The 25363-nt window shown below is 38.2% G+C and overlaps 1 protein-coding gene across 1 annotated transcript in view; it reads right to left on the minus strand.

The window, feature by feature from the left end:
* Positions 1 to 24017, minus strand: part of BANK1 (B cell scaffold protein with ankyrin repeats 1) — a gene marked incomplete at its 5' end in the record, with an annotated part of 136431 nt that extends 112414 nt beyond the window's left edge. Inside the window, 4 exons of the mRNA XM_082315052.1 lie at positions 195 to 343; positions 11812 to 11874; positions 20789 to 21187; positions 23945 to 24017. Of these exons, the coding sequence (XP_082171178.1) occupies positions 195 to 343; positions 11812 to 11874; positions 20789 to 21187; positions 23945 to 24017 (684 nt within the window). The remainder of the gene's footprint in view (positions 1 to 194; positions 344 to 11811; positions 11875 to 20788; positions 21188 to 23944) is intronic.
* Positions 24018 to 25363: the final 1346 nt, after the last annotated feature.

Raw genomic sequence — 25363 nt, forward strand, 5'->3', positions numbered from 1 at the left:
TCTGCAAATCTTTTGGCTGCAGTGTGGATGTGACACAAAGGCAAAATAAATCCCATTGCAGTCTTGATGCACTCTCATTTTGGCCCCTTATCTGCTATTTGTTTTCAAAACTGTTACAGTATGAATGAGATTGCAAGCAGGAAGAGAAGAACATTGACTGTTATCCCAAAGATTTTAGCATCCAAAAACCTTACCTCACATGATATTCTTCCTGGAAGCACCAATATCGACTGCTTGTTAGTTTCTAATGTTTCAGAAAGTACCTCTGTTTTAAAACTGAGGTCCGTTTTTTCTGATGGTCCCCTGCCATCTGACAAGTTAACATCAGAGCTAGTCTGGTGATCTGAAATAAATAAAGTGGAATGATGACATTGTTAATAATCCCAGATCAACAAAACATGGCAATGTGGTTTCCAACGTATTACTCATATGGCATTTGGAGTCACATTAAGGGCACCGCACGAAAGCCTGAACAAAATTCCTTTTCATGTAAATATGGGGAGGTTTCCCCCTTTGATGAAGAGCTTGCCTCTGAAGTTCTGATCCTGCAGCCTTTATTTATATGAACCGGCTCTGCTCGTATGCTTGGTCTTACTAAAGTCAAAAGGGACACGGCCTTTAGACCAAAGTCGTGACCAACGAGGTCACAGAGATCAGCCAGTTTTGTAATCTCAGAAGAACAAACTCTCATACCTTGGGATAAACTGGGATTTTTAACTCTTGCTTTTCCTATATGTTTACAAGGACATGCTACATGTTTACAACATCAGCCCACCTGTCTACAGGAAGGATTTATGTGTGGGCAGTGATACCTTTGACCAAGTAACTATGACAGTAGACACAGATTTCCTTGACATGCACTCCATACTCTTTGCCTTCCTTCATGGACAAAACAATGGACTGAAGGTATACATTTTTTGTGTAGGATATTCTGGGTTTGGAAATGCTATGCCAGTCACACAGATAGCTTGCAACCAGTATCTTTCCTGCTTTGCTGTACCGGTAAAATCCCAAGAGCCATAGTGAATCCTTCACCAAATCACAGAATTTTAATGAGGAAATATGAAAGAACTGACAACTGCATCTGCAGAGCTCTGACTAAGCCCGTGTTTTAGAAAAGCTATTCTTCACACCTGCTACTTCTCAGCTGTATCATTACTACTCCCTTCCAGACACTCTATTACCCTGTACAAAACACTCTTGCCACCCATCTCAAAGGACTGCAGCAGCTCTTCATCACACAGGATTATCCAGCATATTGCAGTCACCTAGTTAGATTAATGGTATCATTCCAAGCAGCTCAGAGTTAAAAAATCTTGACTGGCTGGTGAGAAAATATCCTGAGAGACATCAACAGTATCTTGTATTACTGTAAATTATAGAACACTCACAGTCAATTACATTCAAGGACACAAATAACTTTTCAGGCACATCTTTTCCTCTTAAATGGATCTAGAATATTAATATAAATTAGTGATGGGCAGAATACAGAACAGTAGCAATTTGGCTTTGCTCAAACAAGTACAACAGCCATTTTGAGTTTTTTCCACAAGTGCCCAAGTGACTGAGGTATACAAACCACACAGTGCTCTTAAGCGGCAGAGAACTCTTTCCATTCAGCATCAGTATTGGTAATTTACAATTAGTTTTCTCACTTCTTGCTTGCCTTTATTTCCCCCATATGTACCAGTTTGTCTGATACAGAATGTTCCCTTTCCTTACCAACCTTGCCTTGCTTAAGAAGGCATAGATTTAATAAACTACTTCTATAAGATGCTTTGATTGTTAGAGAGATCTCAGAAAAAGAAAAAAAAAAAAGAATAGGAGAAAAAAAAGAAGTATCATTTGTCCGTGTTTCGGTGAGGAAGCTAAAGGTTCTTTGAACATCTAAGGTGGGCAGGTTCAGTGTTCATCACCAGCTAGTAAAATCTCCCCGGCATACTCCTGCTTATATTCTCATGCCTTTAAGGCAAACTAATTCTGAATTTAAGCCCTGAATTCAGTCTAGATTGGTAAAATTACACTGAACCTATGTGTAGACATACTTTACTGAAGTAGTTTTAATTCCATTTGCTTTAATTTATTTTGAAAGTTAAATAGGCTACACTGAACAAAGGCTATTTTGATTCTGAATGAGAATCCACCCACAGTTCCATGCAGTTTAACTAATCCAGCTCAAAAAGTAAGTACGTTAATTTCTCTGATTATCACTGTGAAGACTAGACTTTATTTAGCACCGCCCTTCAGAAAAAGGAAGGCCTGAACCCTTGCTGAGGAAAACAGTTAGGATACCGTATGCCCACAGCACGTACTTTGGGAATATTATGTGTTCATATTTTAAGTCACTCATAAATCTTATACTTAAGCACACAGAATTTACTTCAGAAGACAACTCAGATGAGGTGCTTGCTTCTTCTGAAATTTTTTCTGCCACTTTAGGCAAAGGAGTCTTGCAAAGACAAGAAACATTTCATTATCAGATTGACAAAATGAAAGGACTGAATAACAAATCTGGTAGGCACTGGATTCCCAGATGTCAGCTTTCTGTCAGTGATCATTCTTTAAGGATCGTGTGGATGCATTCTAATCTATGTGAAGTTCATGAAAGCTTTATTTCTACAGTCTGCACTCTACTTATCAAAGATGACAGTAGTTACTTCCACCTTTTAATGTCCACAATAATTCATCTACTGAGAAGGTCAATGCTAGTGCTAACAAGTTGGTTTAAATTAGGATAATGTTTTCCTCCCACATTAATTGCATTTTAATATTTTTATTATGCCTAGTGACATATAACTACAATATCGGGACTTCAACCCTGTCAGTATTGGGATTGCACAGCCCTAGAGTTTAGACAAATTATTAAGAAATGTGGCTCTTACATCAAAGACTTGGATATTTAAGAGAACGAGGGTTTCCCCTGCTGACTGTGAAAGTGGTTAGCAAATTATTAGCTAAAATCCATCAAGCAAGACCTCTTTCACTAAATGTCAGGTCTACCTGACAATCAATGAAAGCCATGTACAGCAGTCCAAGAATAACAGGGAGCTATATCATCACTGCTATATATTTAATAACCAAACTCCAGAGCCACGATCTCCAGCACTCAAATTCCTACCAGCAATTGCACACTATCTGCCCTAATATGTGGAGCATGAAACAACCACATGAAGTGTTATTTGTAAATGCTGACCAAGCAATACACCAAAGATTAAGCAAGCCCTGGCTTGGTGGCATTAACTAAAACAATGTAGCTCATACAGGTTTAATACTATAGTAATGAGATTCTAGTAACACAAATGGAGCAATACATAGACAATATTTGTTTAATGTGGGCAGAAGGTGTTGCCCGATGTACAGGTCTTTTGAACACTTAAACTTTGGACATCTTCACTGTGAATCCTGTAAAGGTCTTGCTTTTAACCTGAAAGCAATGGCTAGGGAGCTCCACTAATTGGCAAGGCTTTCAGAAAAATGACCATTTAACAAGAATTTAAAACTGTAGGTAAAGATTAGCTTAAAAGAAACATAAAAGGAACATCACTATAATGCTGGAACATCTCGGAAAGGATTTATTAAAGGGTATTTGTTGCTTGGTGAATGTGTTCTTTTAACATTTTATGTAATGCTGACCTATCTGTGAGGTTCTTAAAATGTAGCAGGAACGATTAAAATAATGAATGAATAAAATCGGACCCTTTCTTGTAGGATCAAAGTGTAAGAAATTATTAACTATATCTAATGATGTTTAGACAGCACTATGAGCTAGAAGCTAAAAAGAAAGGAAAATCTATGATCGTCTTCCCTTGAGTACTCACAGCAGTCCTACTAGGAATTATCGTCTATTATAGAGGGTAATGCTCCATTTCCATCAGGTTACTTTTGTTGGCTTACTTTTGACAAATATCTACTGCTGACGGTCACACTGAAAGGACTGATCTTAAATTTAAGTTCATATTTAAATAATAAAATATTCCACACATTTACTGTAACAGTTATTCACTTATTTGGGCACAGCGCTGATGTTTTCAATTTTACTTCAATGTTCTCTCTTAATTCATGTAACTTCAATACACCAATTTGGTATATTTTACACAAAACCTTTTGGAATGCATTATTGCTTTCAATTTAACATTTTTAACTGAATTCATGAAATGACTTTGAAATTGCATTCTGTCGCATAAACTGAGAAATTTTAATGAAGCCTCTCTAGTCCCTTGTGGATTCAACAATTAATGCCTCACCATGGCTTCTGAACAACTTTCATGCCACATCCAATCTCCCCTCCGCCCCCAACTTCTAACTTTTCAAATACACTCTTTAGCTATCCCTACTGCAGTCTACGTGAGAATTATAAATTGTCTCTCTCTGATTACTTGGTAATTTCTACATGTTTTGAGTCAACAATGTATGTGACAGATTTGGGGTATTAAAAATAGCAGAAAACATAAACTTATGAAAGATTTATGTGTTTTCTATGGCTACCCATGGAATGAATCTCACAGTCAAAATTCAGTTGGTTTTACAAAAGCAAAATACCTGCTAGCTTTACGAATTTCAGTTCTTCCTCAAGTCCTGCTAAAGCAATGCTAGCTGAAGAACTGAAACTGCATTACAAAAAAGGTCTTCATTTATCCCTAGATCACACAACATTTAAGAAGATGAGAAATATGGGCAAATTTGAAAGGTTACTAAGCACGTGTGGTCAACTTGCCACGTGAAAAAAAAGGCAGGGTGTTCCAGTGTCAAAGATTAAAATAAAGAGGATTACAGGGAAGAGCACTTAGACTAAATTCAGCAGATCATTTAAGTGCAGGAGTCATCCCATGTAATATGGTAGGACCACTCCCCAGCACAATGTGAAGTAAAGGCAGAGGTGGTCCCACTGGGTTCTGCAAGGTATAATTGAAAAGATGCTCGTATATAAGTGACTTCCTTGCAATTCAAAAGCTTGAAGTCAAACAAATGTGTGAGAGCTCTGCAGAAATGTGGAAGAAAATAGAGCCATACAGAAAAAAAACAGTAACCTTCTGTAGTGTGGAAAAATCAGGAAAAAAGACTTATGCACATCATATTCTTCCTGCAATCCACCGTAAGTTTATCATAGACATTTATGAAAGTTAATTGTTTTAAAGTACGGGTGTTTGTAAATGCTGTATGAACTCAGCAGAGAGTGCAGCAGAGTGGGATTGAAAGGCAGCCTCTAACTGCATAAACTGCTCTATAAATGACCTGAGAAATGCTGTGAGAAACATGGAGGCAGAAAACATCCACCACAGTGGGCTTTATTCAATGAGCCTGTTTTCCTCAGCATGAACATGAGATTTACTCATTTTTACCATAAGCCCTTTCTAAGACATGATTTCAAAGCAAATCCCCTTTTCTGCTCTGCTGAAAAGTTTTATTTTACTAATGGTGAGAGAGGGCTTAGGAATGGAAAGGTTTCTAAAAAATCACAGAAAATTATTAAATACATACTCAAGCATATAAACATCTGATTTAAATTTTAATTTCTTTCATTTGTTTTCTATCATGTATAAATTCCAGGCCAAGGTACACATATTCATTATTGAACAAGCTTTAAATAATGTTTCTCTCAATGCTGAATCATCTATCTTTTGCAAATATATTGACAGTTATCTTTGTTTTTCTCAAAAGCATTCTCAGTCCCAGTTTCTCCTGCATGGTTGAGTTCTTCTGTCAGAAACAGCAGCTTTCTGCAAGCTGGCCTATTTTGCTCATGTCTCCAAAATGTTTCTATTACTTTATTTATGGTGAACGATTTTCCTTGCAAATAAGCATCAAATTGACAGTTCCTTTAAAAGCTATGAAGAATAGTTTTTCCTTTTCTGAACATTTGGAGTTGGTGTTAATGTCATCGTAGCAACCAATGGTGCTGGAATTTTCATTCATGTCTATTGCTCTCCATAACAGAGCAATCCCTGGAACCCCCACACATCTATTGTTTTATGCATTACTATATATGTGTAGGCAAAGATTGATTTGATTGTCAAGGTGCATACCCACCTGTTCTTGTATTATCGGGTATGTTTTTGTACACAATAATTTACCACTCTGATATAATTGTAGCCTAATGGTGTCATCATAAAAGCATCTAAACACAATACAGAAGTCTTATTATGTGTAGCTATATTGGATTTGGTAGTAAAACCAAAAAATCCTGCCTTCAAATAGCCCCAAAACATAAAAAAGGATTTTACTATGCATTTACCAGTAATCTTTAAGAAATAATTTGCATGAAACTGTGGGCATTTCTTCATATATATACATTCATATGATTTTAAATGTATATTCAGAGGCAATCTAAGGCTATGACAACTAACTAGTTCCTAACGAGTCTGTGGCTTGGAATAAAGATTTGACTTAAACTCAGCCATCAGTGCTTTGGTTAGGATGCATGCATTTAGAGACATTTTGGGACTAAGTTTATCTTTTATTATACATCAATTCATGTTATTATTTTTTACTGCAATCAAATCTATGATTTTCAGCTGCAGCAGCAGCACTAATAATATGACCACTCTGCTGCGCTTCAGACACATACTAAGACTGTCCCAAAGAGTTTCTAAACTATTAGGCACACTGATTCATTTGGAAATAGTAACTACCTGCCCAAGGTCATTTAGGTGCTGAGCAAAACTGTTGATGGAGCCCAAGCCTGTTATTTCCAGTTTCTACATTCTGCATGCTTTCACCCTGCCTCTTCTCCAGGGAGAAGCAAACTGAAGTCTGGCCCTCCATGTGCACCAGCATTTCTCAGTTATTAAAGGCTAATGTTTTATTAAAGAGTCCATCTATCCACTTCAGAGTTACTGGACTTCTACCACAGTAAGAACACTTTGGCATTTTTGTTCCATTTCTCTTGTGGTATCAGCACACACACCTCACCTCTGTTTCAGTGAAGGATTATACAGCACCAAACATTGCCCAAAATCTGAGACCTGCTGTTACAACAACAGAGATAGGTTATCCTCCTGCTGCTGACTGAAATTACCATTGAAGACAAAAGGACTGATTGCAGAGGCATCCAGGGTTGTGAGCAGACCTCCAAAAACTTGTTTGCCTGATAAAATGGCCCTGCAACTTCCTTATTATTCCAAAGGGGCTAGCTGCAGCTGCCTAGTGGCTCTATTATCTCTAAACTACAATTCAAGCCTCTGATAACTGGCCTGGCACAAATTGCACACTGTGCTTGGACACAGAAGTGGCATGTGGCTACATTTTGAATTACATAGATATAAAAGAACACAGCTAGAGGGGAGCATTTTAGAATCAAGTCATACTTCAGGGAAGCACACCTGACAGGCAGGCCAAAAGCTCAGTTTTCAGGCTGAGTAGGGGTTTAAGTTTTTACAGATACCACCCTGAAGGAACTACTAATGAGTAACTCCCCTCTTGTCCATGTTTGAAGCTATTCTCTTGAAGAATATTCTTTACAGTCAAAGTTCAAAAAATGACATGGCTGGAAGGTCACGAAATATAACGTAACTGAAAAGTCCTTTAACGACTGCATTGGGAGAGGCTCGGGGGGAGAGATGCTGGTAGCTGGCATTCTCAGCCTTCTCCCTACTCCAAGTACAGGACACATATCATTAATAGTATCCAAATGCTTACTGACACAAGACGATACACTCCACATTATAGCATCCCTTAAATCAAGCTGGTAACAGAAGCCAGCTTGGACTGCAGCAGCTCATTTACCAAATAGCGTATCTTAGTCTGAGTATGACAGCGGAGCTCCAATACCTGCATAGGGCTCTTATCAATGCTTGGATGAAATTTATGATGCTGTTCTTGATCTGTACAGCTCTAAATTACATGGGACTCGTCTATCTAAGAGACCACATGTCTCCCCGTGCCATGCTGCCACAGCTGCTGTCAGCAGAAAGGCTCACGCCAGACACATTCAGTATTAAAGAAGGAAAAGAAAAGTGAGTTGTCAGCAAGACTGACTCACTAGGGGACAGGCTGCTTTGTAATTTACTCCCACCTTTGGTTTGAAATAGCCAAAGTCTATTGGCCCTTAAAGTGGGCTAAAAGGTACACTGCTTTCTCAGGAACACAAGAGTGGTATTTTATGACACATCTGAAAACCATGCCTGCTGTCTAACTCCCGATTATTTTCCTTAGCGTTATGAATAGGAAAGCAATCTGAGGTCTTTATCTTTTAAGACACTGTCCTTTAATCCAACACCTAGACCCCAGAATTGGCACATTTTACTAAAATAGGATTTCAGATAGCATTATAGGAAAGAATAGCATAGCAGAACTAATCTTCTTTATCTGCAGAAAGGATGCCATCTATTTTGCTATGAAGTGCTGGCCTTTCTCCAGTTTAGTTTGATAAAGGATACAGGTAACACAGTATGCACATATGTGTTAGTTTGATGAGACCTCTGAGCAGGCCCAAACGATGTCTGCTGTTACAACTTCATAGGCAGACAGCTATTACACTTTAAAATCATCTTTTTGTCCTCCCCTTGCCCATCTCTAATTGGTTCAGTTAATTAGTGCTAGGATACAAGCCTTAATGGCAAATGCTAAAAAAGACAAAGTTGTTTCATAGAAGGGGAACAGCCTTTTCTGAAGCTGAATATCAGCTAATGGGTATCTAAATCTGAGGTTGGCTCTGTTTTGCAGGTAAAATAATGAATGCCAATTCCACAATAAGGCATTCACATTTTATCTGTGTGGTTACAATGCTGTATACCCAGATCGTAGTAAGATTGCTTCACTGTTCCAACCTTAGTACAAATTATAAATAATGATTCTTTGGGGAGCAGAAAATTTGCTGAGGAACCACAAGGGAATTTCTCAAAATACAGCTTTCTAGTAATAAAAATAAGTCTACTTTTCTTATATAGAAACCAGAAATACAGTAAACACATAACAACATTTGTGAGTGGCTAAAGAGCTGACTTGTTCAGTTACCACCTACAGGAATGAGTCCTCATACATTCATATCATGGTGATTAGCATTCCACAACTGGATCTTTTCCATCACTCACTAGCAAATCAATTGTTTTCACATCTGCTTGTAGCTTATATTTCCCCAAAGGACCTCAGTGATAATATTGTTTTTCCATTTTCCAATGTACTGTCTGACCTTTTCCCTCAAGGCCTTGCACAATTCACTTTAGTCAATCACTTTTTATTGATTGTTAGCACTTGTTGCTCATTCCCCATCTATCTTTGCTGTATTGGATATAGTTTGTTTTGTTTTGTTTTTTCTATGTCCTGTCATCCACTCACTGCTCTTTCCACCCTTGTTGCTTTAGACTTCTCATTTACCTTTATACTTCTGATCTGTTCAACTTTTATTCCAGTTCGTCTATATTCCATCTTCTCTCAGCTTACCTTTCTTTTGTACAATATCTGTATACTCAAAACAAACTTCAGCTTTCAGCATGCCAGCCTCCACTTAAGACCCTACATAAGGTGCTGTTCTTTTGTGAATTTATGGGGTTCTAGCAAAAATCCTTTCTTGGTTTATAGTTTCTCCTGACACTTCTATTTTGTGTCATACATACAATTTAGCACTGCATACACTTCCTTTTTATTAGGAAGAAGCAAAGAGAAGAGAGAGTCCCTGGAAACATTTTTTCACAATTCATCCAAAGTCAAATCCTGTCTGGTTACCTGAAGATTCACTTACTTTCTGCAAGGCACAAACACTGGCTCATTTGCAGCTGCCGTCTTACCTTTCTTGGCTTTGTAAAGACCGACATGATTGATAAATCTTGGAAACTGCAATCATTTCACTTCTTGTGCTACTTTTCCCTCCAAATTTCTGCAGTGGTATCAGATAACTGCTCCCTGTTGCACCACCACAGAACAAATGTTTACCACGTATTTCCTTACACTCATTCAGGAGTCAGTCTTAATCTCATACAGGACACAATTATTGGGAATCCCTCCTTTCTAGTAGGCCCTTTCACTCATCACAGCAATTGAGAATCTCTTTAGCCCTCTTAGCAATAACTAGACATCATTAACCAGCAGAGGCTACATACAATCAGTGCTATCAAGATGACTGCCAAAAGCTGACTGAGAACTGTGGGCCAGGCAACTTCAGCAAAGTTTTCAAGTGAAATTTTTGCTTTAAATGCAATACTTTCTCAGCTGGAAAATCCTCAATTCACTTTATTACAACATCAACCATTCAGCTGATGGGAAACCTGGACTTAAAGGTGCTCTTCAAGTTCCCATGTAAAAGCAGAAAAGGATTCATATAAAAAGAGTCAGGGTTTAAAGCGGTACTAGCTTGGAGTCCTTTCTTTTCTTGGGATTCTCCCCAGTCCTTTCTTTTCTTGGGATTCTCTGGTTTCTCTGACCATTCCCTCTTTTACTATCTCATTTTTTGGACATCATGATTATGAATGAGAGGAACAGTGATGCCAGCTTACTGAGCACCTGGATGATGAGCCAGTAATGACAAAAAGCCTTCTTTATACCAACAAACTTCTTCAATGCACTGACCCATGGCACATTCAACACAGAACCAAAAGCGACATCCTTAGAAACCTTGACAATAGGTCTGTAGGGATAAAACAGTGCAGCTTTACAGCAGCTTTCTGCTTGAGATCACACCAGTACACCCGAGATGCCAAGAGAGTCATGAACAGTCCCCATCAGAAAGGAGCGGGGGGGGGGACTAACAGAAGAAGATTTAGTAGAGAGGAATGGTTGGGGCTAAATACTTCCTTCCACACTATACACATTTCAAAGGGGCATATTTCCAACTAGTTCTGGTCTGGACCTGTAGGAGGCATACCTTTTAGTGCCTCAAGTGCACCCACTGAGCTCCCTGAGTGCGTTCCCTTTTAGTTTTATCTGAAAGGAATCCAGTCCACATGCTGCAAGATCGTTCTCCACTGTGACCAAAGCATGCTAAGCAGGAATGACTGAAGTATTTAAAAGCACACAGGTTGATGCTCGTGTCTTGAAATTAACTGAAGAAGCTAAAATTCTAAGTTCCATACCTCACTGACACTTATATTGAATTCGTGCCAGTAAGGAAGAGCCAGTGAGCTTGCAGCATCCTTCTGCCCTTACACCTTGCCAGCAAAACAGACCCACAGAGCCAGTAACCTCAGAGTCCAGCAGTACAGAACTGCTATGCCAGGAATTCCAAAATAACTTACTCATCCTTTTCCATCAGTCAGCATGCTGGTGCTGTTAAGCCAATCACTTCATAACAGTGTCAACCCAGAAATAAAGCTGTTTAAGCAAGAACTGGGGATAGGAAACATGTTATGTAGCTCTTTACTAAAAGCAAGTGGAGATTTTGCCAGTCTATTTTCCCTACTAAGACTCTTTATGGGCTTTCACAAATATAAATAACCCAGAATGACAAATGTCAACAGGCGCTGAAGTCGTGATGCAGGGCTTCTCCCAACCACTGGCTGCGAATGAATGATGCTGCAAATGTAATGTGAGTAGGACTGATTTATCTGAAATTTCAAATCAGCTCTCTACTACAAGCAAAACTCCTCATACTGGAACAGAACAGGAAAGCTCTCCATGTCCTCCTTTTTTTCTACTCTGAAATCAAAGGAAAAAGGAAACATCCTCATTGAATCTCCTCCCCTTTTCATACTTCTCACAAGAATGTGTGGGTATAGATGTGCGGGTGGGTGTCTGAGAACAAGGTATGTTTCTCTACACAACTGTATGCTATGGTAAGGTTAGTTTATTGCCTTTCATGTCTGACAAGATGTAAGAAAACAAATTTAATTTTCTGAAGAGTATTGGCTTTATTTGAGTAAATGCAAGGGGAATTCAACTCACCTGCAAGAACTGTTTCATAGATGTAAAATGAAGAGTCTCCAGGATTTTCATTCTGTGGCTTACCTAGGGAAAAAGAATAATTCTTTAATGGTATCTACTTGGAAATATCTTTAACTGGTCATCAACTCTGATGACAGTGATCATTGCTATCCTACTTGATTGTTTCACAGAATGTTTAGTTTGCTCTAAGGAAGATCTTAGCATCAGAAATCAAGCTGGGAAAAAAAAAAAAGAAAAAATGGCAAAATAAAACAGAGTTAAGAAAACAAATGGACAAGCAACCTAAAACCTCAGAAATAAGGAAATACCATGACACCGATTTCCTTTTTCTTTCTTTAGATGAAATTCTGTGTGTTATTTTACATGTAAGATAAGCTATTTCAAAGCTACAGTTTTGCAGATAGAAAAAACAACAAAATAAAATCCAAGGGCTAGAGAGATCTTTAGGTGGAATTGTATTTATCCCTTTTCAGTAAACATCCCTGTGACTGATCTTTCAATTCCCTGTAACAGGTAACAAATGTGGGCTTGAGTCAGTATAGCAAACAATGGGAGAGGAGTTGGGCAAAAGGAAAGAGAATAGAATCATGTGCAGGAAAGTGAGAAATGGAGAATGGATGCAGGCATTGGGGTTTGGAAGACAAGACAACTGTGCAGGTCTGTGTTTGATAACACAATAAATCTGGCTACAGAGTTCCCAGTATTCAGTCAAAAAAGCAATGTCCACATTATGTAAAGTACTGGTCAAATATTAAAAAACTCTCTGTAAGTTCTGATTTGTTGAAATTATTTTGGTGGTTTAATAGCTACCAGGAGACTTTCTGCCGTATTATGCAGTATCTGTCTATGCTGCTCTTTCTTTATGCTGGACCAAGTTATTACCTGTTTTTCCACATCTGAGGTAACATTGACATAGGAGATAGAAGGCCTGCTTGAGCTCCATATTGTGAGATCAAGCTAACTCAACAAACGATGTTGTACAGCGTCTGTGGGATCCTGATCATGATCCCATGTATATTGCTGGGTGCTCCAAAGTGAATAACCAATATTACTACACAGGACCAAGACTGAAAAGTAGGAGTCACTGGGTAAAGATGCCAAGGCTAGGATGAAGAGAGGAGCGTGGGAAAGCAATTGCTTTACAATGACTTTATTAAAGTTCCATAAAACCAAACACTCAAAAGCAGTCTCTCTCCTTTGTAGTATATTGTTGACTATTTCTTTTAAATTCATCTATACTGTGGACAGTGCACAATTTAGACCTACTCCAGCATTGACCTGTGGTTTAGTACTTAAAGAAGGTGTTGTTTACCGTATTCTGGTTCAGTTATTCTTGTAATAACAAGAGTTCAGTGAACGAGGAGAGGATTCCAGTGAGAGAAAGGACAGTGATATTAGCTGATTGCTGCTCTAGAGAGTTTAGGTCATTTCAGGTTTCCATCCTGAAATTTTGAGTCAAAAAGCTAGAAGGCTTTTAAAACATGCTCTTCAGAAGTGCTCATTAGTTTTCTATTGCATTTTCTGTGAAAGACCTTACAGCTGACCTGCAGACATCTGAGCAGCCACAAATGCATGTGAAATTAAAGGGGCCTTGAATATGGATGTTAAAAATACTATATACTGGTAAGTGTTATGAAAAGTAATGTCTTCAAGTGGTATCAGAAGTGGAAGAAATGCTTCACCCTAATCTACTAGTATGTAAAATGATGATAAAATAAAATAATGTTTGGACAGCACTCAATACAGAAAGGAGTTCTACAGAAAAGCACATTAGGCAATTAATAATTCCGTTTTCTCAACAGGATTTGAATGGCATTCAATACATAAATAATGCAACCACAAACTCCAACACAAAACAAAGTATCAAATAACTGCTAATTAACTGAGCACTATTTATCCTGTGTACTAATGAGGGCAGGTTCTTGGTGGGGGGTGGGTAGGAAGGATGCACTTACATAATTAAAGGCAATCAATGCTATGAACAAGGGTCCTAACTAAAGTTTAGTAGGCTACCTTGTACTTTTAACTTTTTGACTTTTGAACACCTAACTTTGTAACTTTAATAACATTTTCTGGCCCAAGTTCTGTCCTCATAGCCATTTACGTAAGTACAGAGAGACCCTATCAAGAGCGAAATCTGATTCTATAGAAAAGCAGTTGTTCTTTTGCTATACTAATATTGATTTTTTTTTTCAGTACGAACTCAAATAGGTGATATACTTCATTTTTTCAGGGATAGGTATTACAAGTTTTTTAATCTGGAAAACAACATGACCCTTATTTTATCCTATTTCCAAGAAGCTGACACTAACTTAACAGAAATACATCATCGTGAAATTACAAATAGCAATTTTGTTATAACAACGCTTGTGTGCCAAAAAATATACAAAGAATGCATTTCCAGAGGACTTCTCTAGGCGCCTTCCAATAAGAACTTTTCAGTAATTGTGATTGGCAACCACAGTGCAAAACCCGACGTGTCAATAATACATTATATGAAGGACATGTAAGAATATAGATTCACACAGCCATTTTACAGTTGTAGCTGCAAAATACCTGCTGGAAATCTTAAACTGACATTATTTGTAAGCTTTAGAAACAGCCTCACAACTGCAACTAAATACTGGCTGATGACTGTTGTGCCATAAACAAGATATAAATTTGGATGGTGTCCACTTGCAACCTTGAAAGAGCAGACTAAGGATGATAAAGCCATTAATTCATTTTAAAAATAAAAAATTTATAACCGAAATACACAACAGTAAAATCACAGTACATTAATTTAAATTAGTACATGCTGTTGCAGTAATGCTTATGCTCTACTCATTTGACTTTTATTATTAATAAAACTTTTTATGAGCTCATCCTAAATGCTGTTAAAAAACATTCACTTTAAGATGTCAGCGCATTCACTTTTCCAGGTGTAAGCAGTTTTCATCCAATTAGTGTCAAAAATAAGAGGGAAAAACATCACATACGTGATGCATACTTCAGAATCCAAGGGTACAGGTCACCATGACTGGCTAGACAGATCGAAATGTGAGCTGCTATGAAAACCTGATTATATAACAAATAAAATATTCTCTGGATTTTGCAGAAATAAGAGACGAAAGAACAAAGAACTCAAACAGTTTAAGCAGCAGGGGATGGCAGCCTCGACATCTTATCTATGGTTGCCACTTCCACGCTGCCACTTCAGTTTCTCTTCTGGTTTGAAATAGCCAGATGAAACAAGTTAGTGACACTAACCACAGTTTTTTGTTGACAGTCATCCCCGTTACAAATCCCCATCATTGCACTGGCATCTCAGCAATCATTGTGTGTAGAGATGAAGAAACAAATCTCAGGAAGATTTATCAATAATCTTAGCCGCAGTCCCTGCAGAGCAGTTCAAAGACTCATTGGCAGGGCAAAATGGAAATGAGGACCATACTGCAGCACACTTCAGCTAACAAAATGCCCCTTCTGCTCACAATAAATTCATACAGATTATTTTCATTTTAATAAAAAAGTTTAATTGGCATTTGAGGTGCTCCTCAGTAAGCAGATGACCTCACTGCCTTAAAGCACCAACAGTGGTATGCGCTGTCTGAATGTTAATACATTGGGGAAGGAGGAAAGGGAGGCACAACCGTGTGGTCTCATCTACTGCAGCCTCCCCTGGCAGCGAACGAGGCCCAAACCACCTACCTGCTTCCCTCTATTTACTCAATCTTGTGTGTCCATGTGAGAAATCTTTACAACCAAGACTTTAGTTGATACACACACAAAATACATGCTGTATTCAGTATTCACAAACAAACAAAATAAAAAATTCTAGTGATTTTGTTTCCTCTTCAACTTTGGTTCTTGTTAGCCTTTTAGCTTAATTTCTTCATAGACTCCAAGTCAGCGTCAAAATCTAGGTGAAACACTTGCCCATTAAAGACAATGTTAAAGCTCCCACTTAAATTAAGGGACTTAGTTCATCAGCACAAATCTTGCTGACAGCCTGAGAAAATCCATCATCATTGGTTACTCATATTTGAGTGCCAATGTGAAGAGGATTTTACAGGAGAACAAGCAAAGCAGTGGATTCAAAACGTGAAGTATTACTTCAGTATTCAATGTTATACTCAAATTCCTGGTACAATTCCAATAAAATCTACGCCACTGTACTAGAAATGAAACAGGAGACAGATACCATAAAAGCTTATGGTAAAAATACAGTGATTTATTTCTCTTTTCTGTGACCTGCACAATGGAAATTAGCCCCATATTTGAAGCAGGCTGAAGATTTGCATATATTAAGCCCTATTTTAAGCTCCCAGACTGTTTGTCCTACGTTTACTTATTAGAGACAAATACCCAATGCTAGCATCTCATTACTCCAGATCTATACCTTACTAGTAGTAGCAAAAGTATTTTTCTTAATATTACTCTTCTTGGTGATCAAAATTGTGTGCATGTACACTGAATACTTTTTAGGTAACAATCAGAAATCAATGGCATATTGCTGTCTCAGGCAAAAGTTACGTATTCATTCTGAGAATCTTTTCTGAGCTGTCAAAGACTGTGGCTACAGTTTTTTAGGTGGGTGATGCTACTTTATGTACCTGTTCTCGCTTTTCAATACAATAGCAGATAATGAATGGATACACATAGGTTTGTTGAGCGGTTCTCAACTATCAAATTTTACAGAAGGAGATTCTCTTCATATTTTGGCCAAAAAGAGGATTCCACTGCTTAGACAAAAGGCTGGAAGTGGAAGTGATGAGAGTTGTTTTGTTGAGCTGTAAACAATGAAACCTAATAGATCAGCAAGCAGACTAATGGATACTTACAACTCCTGAGCTGTACTGTGAAGTCCCACCAGAAACTCTCATAAAAATGTCAGCACACTTTAGAAACAGTGTCACAGAAAATTGTTTGTAGTAGACAAGACCTGTTCTCTTTTTGCATCATCAATACTGAGGCACAAACAACTACAGGAGAAATTCAGGACATTTAAAGATCAAAGTAACTACCTCCAGCTGCAAATATCTATCTATATCTACAAATCCCCTGCTTAAACATATGGCTAGCCTGAATTTGAAGTGGAAGTGTTTCAGGACTAAACAAAAAACCCAGCTATGTCTAGGCTAAAACCCCCAGGGTACTGAATTAAGACATTGGAAGTATGTCAATTTAATATAAAAAGGGGTACACGGTTCAGCAGACCAAGGAGAAGTTGTAGAAAGAAAAAGTGAAAGGAAAAGACAGATGCAAACAAAATGTGTCTCCCGATTCTACTTTCAGCAATATTAGGGAAAGCTGTTAAAGCAAAGTCAGAATTCTAGAGTCACACTGGGCCATCTTAGATGTTAACATAGAATAATAAAGTTTCCGAGTGTTCTACACTTTCCCAGAGATTTATGTTTTTTATGACAACAGGCCCTTACACAACATTCAAAACCAACTCTAAATCTGCATGTAGCAAGTTTCAAACAGTGAAGTATCTTGTGAACAAGTCCTGCTAGAGGAATTTTTGACAACAATTAAAAATATTTGCAGTCCTCTTCATGCAAAAGGTGAATATAATAAAATCTGTCACCATCCAGGAAACATATGTTAGAAAGGCCAGTTTCCATGTCTCAGTTCTCCCTCTACTCCTCCAAGAACATGTTCAAACAGGAATGACAAACCCTTCAGATTTTGTGTTTGAATCACATTACAGGGCAAACAAGCTCTCTGCTGGGTACAAAACCCCCTGCATTTTCCATTTCATTTAGTTTTACTGAGCATTTTAATTAGTATTGTTTTTTGCCTAGAATTTTTGGCATATATACTACTTTAGAAGTAGAAGGAAGTTCTAACAGATAAAGAGCCCTACCTACTCCAACAAGACGAAACTGGCACCATCTGGTAGGCAAAAGGTTTTGGCAAAATAAATGGGGCGGGGCATATAAAATTACATTTATTTTGCACTCTTTGCATCTCAGACTGTAGAGACAGTGCAAAGAGAATAGCAGCTAGGGGAGAAGAGAGCTGAGAACTTACCTTGCCTAGGAACTTTGCAGAGTATGGAGAAAGCTATAGCAGAAGGGTGATGATTACTAGCACCTAAGCTACGCCATTATTAACACTCTTCAGGACTGTGAGGTGACAACCTGACTTAGCATCTGTCTTCAGTTGTTCTAACTACCCACAAGCCACTCAAGAGCCCTGGCATCAATTAGACCTAGGATGTCGATGGCCCGCTGTCCTAAGGGATTAACAGAATTTAGTTGCGGTGTGCACAACAGTGTGGTGCCATGTAATCATTGTAATTAAAGCACATCACTAAATTTTTAGACTTCGGTAGAGTGACAGCTCTTGTTAATACTGAGGAGACAAGAAGGTATAAATGCATGGAGGAACAAGTTAACAGCAATGAACAGTTTAGGAAAAAAAAGGAACGGAAAAGCCTGAAGAACATACACAAAAGTGTTTTCATCACTATCTCCAAAAGCAGAAATATAAGGGACAAGGGATAAGCACTGAAAACTAAAAGCGACAGAAGATGATGATCCATATGAACAGAGATGGGAGATCTTGTGAGTGAATAGCCCTAAAGAAAGGCATAAAAAAATGCTCCAAAGGATAAATAATCCAAGTATACTTAATAACCCTTTAGCAAGGCATTTTAAATACAAGGGGGAAAAAAAAAAAAATCTTTTTCTCAGATCTTTAATCTGTCAAAATCCCTGCCACAGATATCAAAGGCTAAGAGCTTAATAGGATTCTACAAAACAGTATCATAAATACAGACACTGCAAACAGTCACCATTATCGTTAAGCAAAGGTAAATAACCATAAGACATGAACATCTTCATTCCTCAGAGCTTAAATCAATACCTAGGTGACAGCAGATCTTGCACTCGGAATACTTTCACTGTGCAACAGAGAGCAGTGCAGAGGTCTCCTAGCAAGCACTGATCTGACCTGACCTACCTGACGGCCAGGGCACACCAGTACATAAAAAACAGGGCCAGAGCAGTTCTCAGCTACGTGTATGAAGGAGGGTTTACACCCTGAAACACCAGGCAGCAACGCTACTCCCAGTCCTGGGTCTAGTTCAGTCAACTGAACTTGTCTGATCCCAGCCACAGTCTATGCATCCTTGGTAAAGATGTACACACTGAGACTGAGGCTTTCAACAACTATTCCTTAATTCAGCTTTGTACTCATCTCTGAAGTCGCTGATATTGACCACTGACAAAGAAAAGACCATTTGAGCACCTATTAGTCACTTGATGTTGCAATGTAAGTAAAATCCCAAGGGCAGATGCAATAAATATTTTTGTGAATGCACAGACCAAGCAAAAAACCATCATCTGTCTTCTAGAAAACTGTTTATCTTTGCAGAAAAGTGTGCAATTTCCTGTGCAGTCAACTGTCTCTGAGCCCAGTTCCTTCCTATATGTGTGTGTGTGTGTGTGTGTGTGTGTGTGTGTGTACACACACACACAGACACATAGTATAGACCCACCTTTTTTTTTTTCATTCCACTAAAAAACTGCCAAGGAACTCCAATCCGAGGCTACGTATCAGACACAGACTTGTAGCAAACAATACCTCCTGAAACCAAACCAGGCAACTGTAATTAGCCCCAAAACTTAAAGTCTGAGAGATGCTCAGAAAAAGATATACTGAGGAAAAGGTTAATAAATACTGAACAACAAGAAACGTTAGAACAGAAGATGGCTGGGAAGGAGGAGTCTAAAACTTAGTTTTGAAAGCACTGATCTGACATAGCCAGATGGTGTGTAGACACATTCTGGGCAGGTTTGGAAGCCTTATAGTATGCTTTAGCCTATCTGTTCAAGCACAAGGCAGCAGGAACATCCAGCTTGGTCACTCTGACTCACCTGGGGTCTCTCTACCCCTATGTTCAAAAGAATATTCTTGGTTGTTCATCTGCATCCAAAACCAGGTTAATTTCTGAGTAAAACTCCTGAACTGCAGGATTTCTTTCTCAAGTACAAGCTCCCATGCCAGTAAAATGGCAACTTGCAGGTAATAAAGACAGAAGCACGATGTTCTGCTTAGTAGACAAAATCATGACAAAATAGCAAGAGCTGAGAGGAGGTAAGAGACCTAGAGACTACAAAGAAGCAGTAGTAAATATGCCCTCAAAGGAAAACACACAGCCATCTACCTGAAACCTGTGCACAACTTACATTGCCTTTCCAGAGTGGCCCATGCATCTGTCTTTCTAAAGGTACTTCTTGGTTTCATTTGTGCAGCCTGGCAAAGTTAAATTTCGGGTTAAACTAAACCATGTGCACAGACTTTGCCATTTCTGTACTTCTCACCCTCAGGAGAGGGGTTTTCCTTCATTCCAGAAGTGCTCATTTTTACATTAATGCTTCTTTGTAGTTTCCATGGACGTACAAACACAGACAAACTGGGCAGTTTTAGTCCTTCCAGTACAGACTTATTACTTGGGTTGGTAAAAGGGGAAGGGAACTTCTGCTCTCACAGCTTTTGTGTGTCACACAGGAAATCCATCCACAAAACTGGGTCTTACTCAGTAATTATTTTTCACTCTATTTTCAGTCTCATTTATCTAAAGAGATATACACACTGTCACATTAAGGCATTTTGAAAGAGATGAAACATAAACCCATACTTTTGTACAGTTTCTGAGATTTGTAAGCTCAGGAAACAGAGAAACAAGTGCATGTCAGCTCTTAAATCTTACCATGAAGTAGTGATGGTAAGTTCACAGGTGTCAGTGGCAGCTTTCAGACTTTCCAAAGCTGCTTCTCTGTGAAAATGAAGCCGGGCTAAGAGTACAACAGTTTCATCACACTTCAATGACAAATGCATAATCAAATTAAAACTGTTGGACCAAGCTGAAGAGAGATAATTTCTCCAGAAAACCTGAATTATCACTTTTTTCCGTTCCAAATTGTATTAATACAGCTAAGAAAAGCCTTTTAATAATCATACAAAGTTTTCATTTTTAGATTACCTGGTTGAATAATTCCAGTAACAACAGAGAGATATTCCTCAGGTTCCTGATCAGTGGAAATCTCTTTGCTGCCTCCATCTAAGGTCAGTATCTCGTAAAGAATCTCTGAATTCTTCACCCCACAAAGTAGAATCACCACATTATCCGGAGGTTTTAGAACTTGCTCCAGAAGATAATTTCTCTTTCTATTCAGGCAGTTAAGAAGTCCACACGATAGTATCAGGAGTTTGCATTTATAACAGGGTAAAGAGAATAGCTCCAGGTGCTTGAAACACGAAGTCTCCAGATTGTAGAGTAAGATTCCTCCTTCATTCACTATGTGTCCAAAAAGAGATTTTAAATACAGAGCCCACTCTTCTGCTTCTTTTTCATATATCACGAGAATATCCTTCGTATTTTCTAGAGAGAAGAAAATATATTAAAAAAATAATTTCAAATGCATTTTGAATCCATTATAAATATCAGAAGACAGATCGTTAGTTTTCCCCCCTCTTAAAAACTTGCGGTGCTGAAGATGCAGGATGGGTCATCACCTTGAAATGACAACCATCTGCTTATTTCTAGACCAAGGCAGAAAGATCGTCCACAGAAATGCTGGTAAAATAGCTCAGAATATTTTATGTTTAGAATAGCTTCAACTAGTATTTCAGAATAATACTGAAATTGCAGTGTAGAAAGCAGAGCACATTCACGCATTCTGCTCACTCCTAGATTCTTGACAAATAGGTGATACTATTAAAAATGCAACAGTTAGGTTTTAATGTCAGAAGTAAAGAATATATATTTGAACACTGGACATGATCTGACTTCACTGGAAACAGGATTGGTATGTTTAGGATATTTTGGCAGCATGGTATTGGGGTAGTCATTAGTGATCTTTCTTTACTGTTCGTATTCTAACAAAATTACTTACGAACGTGACAAAAATGAATCTAGAACTACATTTTTTTTTAGTTCTGCTTTCCCTTTAGAATGCAAAACATGATGCTAATAAGACGACTAATAATCTTCCACAGTGTTACTAGGGTGACAGTACAAAACACAGGCAACAGGCACAAGCTGAAACACAGGAGGAGCCCTCTGAGCATCAAGAAAAGCTTTTTTTACTGTGAGCACTGGCACAAGCTGCTCAGGGAAGTTGTGTTATCTGCCTTGGAGCTACTCAAAAGGTGCCTGGACATGGTTCTGGCTCTAGGTGGCCCTGCTTGAGCAGGGTGGTTGTACAAGACGGCCTCCAGATGTCCCTTCCAACCTCAACCATTTTGTGATTCTATGAAACTGTAAAAAAACCTGTGATTTGCTGACCAATACAACATACACCAAAATGTCAGGGTACTTTAATACCCTTGGAGTAGTTCACAATCACAGCCCTGTGGAGCAACAGTAAGAGACTCAGGAATAGATACAGCTGCTGCACTTTACCTCCATTGGACTTCACTGTGTCTCCCAGGTTCCTGATGGGTCAAGGCAACCTGACTGGCACTTGTCTGCAGTGCACCAGAGCTTCTTTGCAGGTGAATATCTAAGCTGCTGCTTTGTGAATACGAAGAGATATGGAAATGGTGGGCATACACAGAGTTAAAAAGTTTCTTGGGCACACAATGGAACTGGTTAGTGGGATGTACTGTTGGAAGCATAGTACAGATGTAGCTAAGGAGAATAAAAAAACTTGTCAAGGATCCCATGTAAGTCCTTATACAAAAGAAGAACTGAACCTAGATCTCCAGTCCAGGATTGCTGCTTTAATTATTGGACTTCCTTTCTTTTTAGAAGAAATTATTTCTAAATTTTGTTCATTCATTCTTTACTCAGGAGATATTTCAAACAAAGTTTACCCAGCTGAAGGCTGACCAAACTTTGTAGAACAGGTACACTATAGCTTAGTCTCTTGAGTTCATTATATGTCTATAAACTGCTTGGAGGATAGCTGCCATCTTTTAAACATTTGTGAATACTCATCCTTTCAAAAACTCTTCTGTCATAGGAAATCGTATAGGCCCATGCGCAGTATGGTACCGAGTGATGATATTTCAAGATGACTGACCCTGACCAATACCTTAGAGCAGGGTAATATTTGTCAAAATGTTTTTGGAAAGGTGACTGCTACATTTGCCATGCTAAAAGCATTCTGAAAAATGCCTGTTTCTGCTGAAATGCTGAAGTTTAATTGTAAAAATAATTAGTAGTGTATTTCTCATTTAACTCAAAGCAAAGTTGTGTGTTTTGCGACACTAGGATAAGAAACATACTTGCTGTGATGCTGCAACGTGACTTGTTTTCAGAATCTCATTTGATTTTCCATAACTGTCACACACAAAAAAAGTAAAAATAAAAAGCCATGAAGCTTGCTGCACAATTTCAAAAGAAGAAATTACATTAACAAAGCTGTAAGGCCAGAAGCTCTTTCAGTCTGACCACACCGTTTCATATCACAGGAAATGGAATCACCAAGCAACCTTCTATTTTCAGTCCCTATTTACTAAAAGCACTGTAGTCATCCTTTAAAAATACAGATTTAAAGAAAATGCTTAGTCCATGAAAAAGATTTAAGAATTCATTCTTTACACTTTGTTTGAATTTGGTTAGTTTCGACTTTCAGCCACAGAATATAATTTTACCTATTTCTGCAAGCTTAAAGAAGTATCTGCTCTCGGAAATCTGTCCCGTAACGCCTTCAGACTCTCATGAAGTGACTCTTAGCCTTGCCTTTGTTACAGTTTGTAAACTGGGATTATTACTCTTCCCACTACAAGAGAGGCTTTGTAGAACTCCTACCATCCTTTCTGCACTTTAGTGAACTCTCCTGCCTTTTTCAAAATACTTTTTGAGGAACCCAAAACTGTATACAGGGTAGGAGTTCCTTGATACAGTGTATGTGAAGAATAAAATAATCTCACTTGAGATTACCTCAGATATGCATGGAAAGTTCACATTCAGTCTTTAAGTTAAAAGGCCTCATTTTAAGTTCATGCTCAGCTGTGTTTCCTTCTATTATGATGGACTTGGGTAAGGACATAGCTAAGTGGAATTGCAGGGAGGGATAAAAAAGCATGTTTAAATCGAATGGTAAAAACTTTTTTTTTTTATAGCTTCACAGAATCTTGCTGTCCTGGTTGTGCAGAAGAGGGATCTACTGGTATCTTCCACAGCACCCACTTGGCCAAGAGCCTGTTTCCTCTCCATGTAGAAGGAGAGCACTGGTGAGGAATTGTGCACAACTGCGCCTCATCCCTGCGCAGACTGGAAGCACCCAAAAGGCATTCCTATATCCCAGAGCAGGAAAGAACTGCTAGGCCTAACCATTCAGGCACAGTTGAAGAGCTCCCTGTGTGCTGGGTGTGGAAGAGTAAGTCCTTCGGTAGAAATATTCTTAAAGAGCTGACATTATATAATAATTACAATAAAAATATACATAAGGTATGAAGTTCACCCCTGTGCAAACAGACAGTACATGGCTTGAGTACTAAAGAAATTCTAAAGATTAAAGTGAGGCAGCTGCATTGAAATGCTAAAATAAGATGAAGTAATTCTATTTCCATACAGTGTGTCTGCACCTAAGTCCACAGCTTTGATCCTAGCTAAATGTGAATGAAAAAGGGGTTTTAAGATGTTTATTGAAGGCTCAACTGCATTTCTTTTTAACTATATTGATTTTTATATATGAGAAAGTTTTATTTGTATAAGAAAAGGGAGTGAAATATATCTAACACCACACTTGATGGAAGAAAGACTGCAACATACATCTCATAAAACTTTAATTTAATATGGTTGCCATACTTAATTTGTCTTTTCTATCTATAAACAGAAGGAAGAGTCATACTGTTGAGGAGTCGCTCATATGAGCGAGGTATTTCGTGCTGCAGTTTGGTGCAACGTTTACTGGTTTGAAGAAAGCAGCTAGTGCTATCAAGTTACCTGCGGGAAACCAAATGTGGGTTTGTTTCGAATTATATGCTTGTAATTTTTTTTCTGACATTGATCTGCCTTCTAGATTGAGAGTTAACTTTGATATTAGAGCAGGAATGCAAGACCTACATCTTACTTCCACAAAATTGTATTAAAAGGAGAAATATCACTATTTTGAAATGCTTGCCTGACTTTAAATGTAGAGTCAAAGTTTACCCTAGGAATAGTTATGAAGTCCCCTATCTAAAATCTACTCCATGTACCTTTAGCTTTTCCCTGTTACACAATGTTTTTGCCTTCCAAAATTTTACTAAGATGTACATGCTTGAATGCAGCATACTTGACAATTAAAGCCCACCCAAAACTCTGCCTTCAAAACAGTATCATCAAACAGAAACAAAAAAGCTGAAGTCTAGCTTCAGTGCAACACTATCTAGTATTGAATACACAGTAACAATGCTTAACTTTTCAACTAGCATTTTTTCCCCTTCATTATTTTCATCTCTCACTGAATATTTCTTTGAAATTACTGCACTTGGAATATAATGTAAGTTGAGATTAATTTTGTTCCCTTGAAAGTTAATGTAATAGAAACTATCATATCCTGACAAAATTAAGCCATGCTTCAACTACTCCTACTTGGAAACTGACTCAAAGGTAGAAATAAAA

The sequence above is a fragment of the Platalea leucorodia genome (genome assembly GCF_965183815.1).
Source record: "Platalea leucorodia genome assembly, chromosome: 6".
NCBI classification, from domain to species: Eukaryota; Metazoa; Chordata; class Aves; order Pelecaniformes; family Threskiornithidae; genus Platalea; species Platalea leucorodia.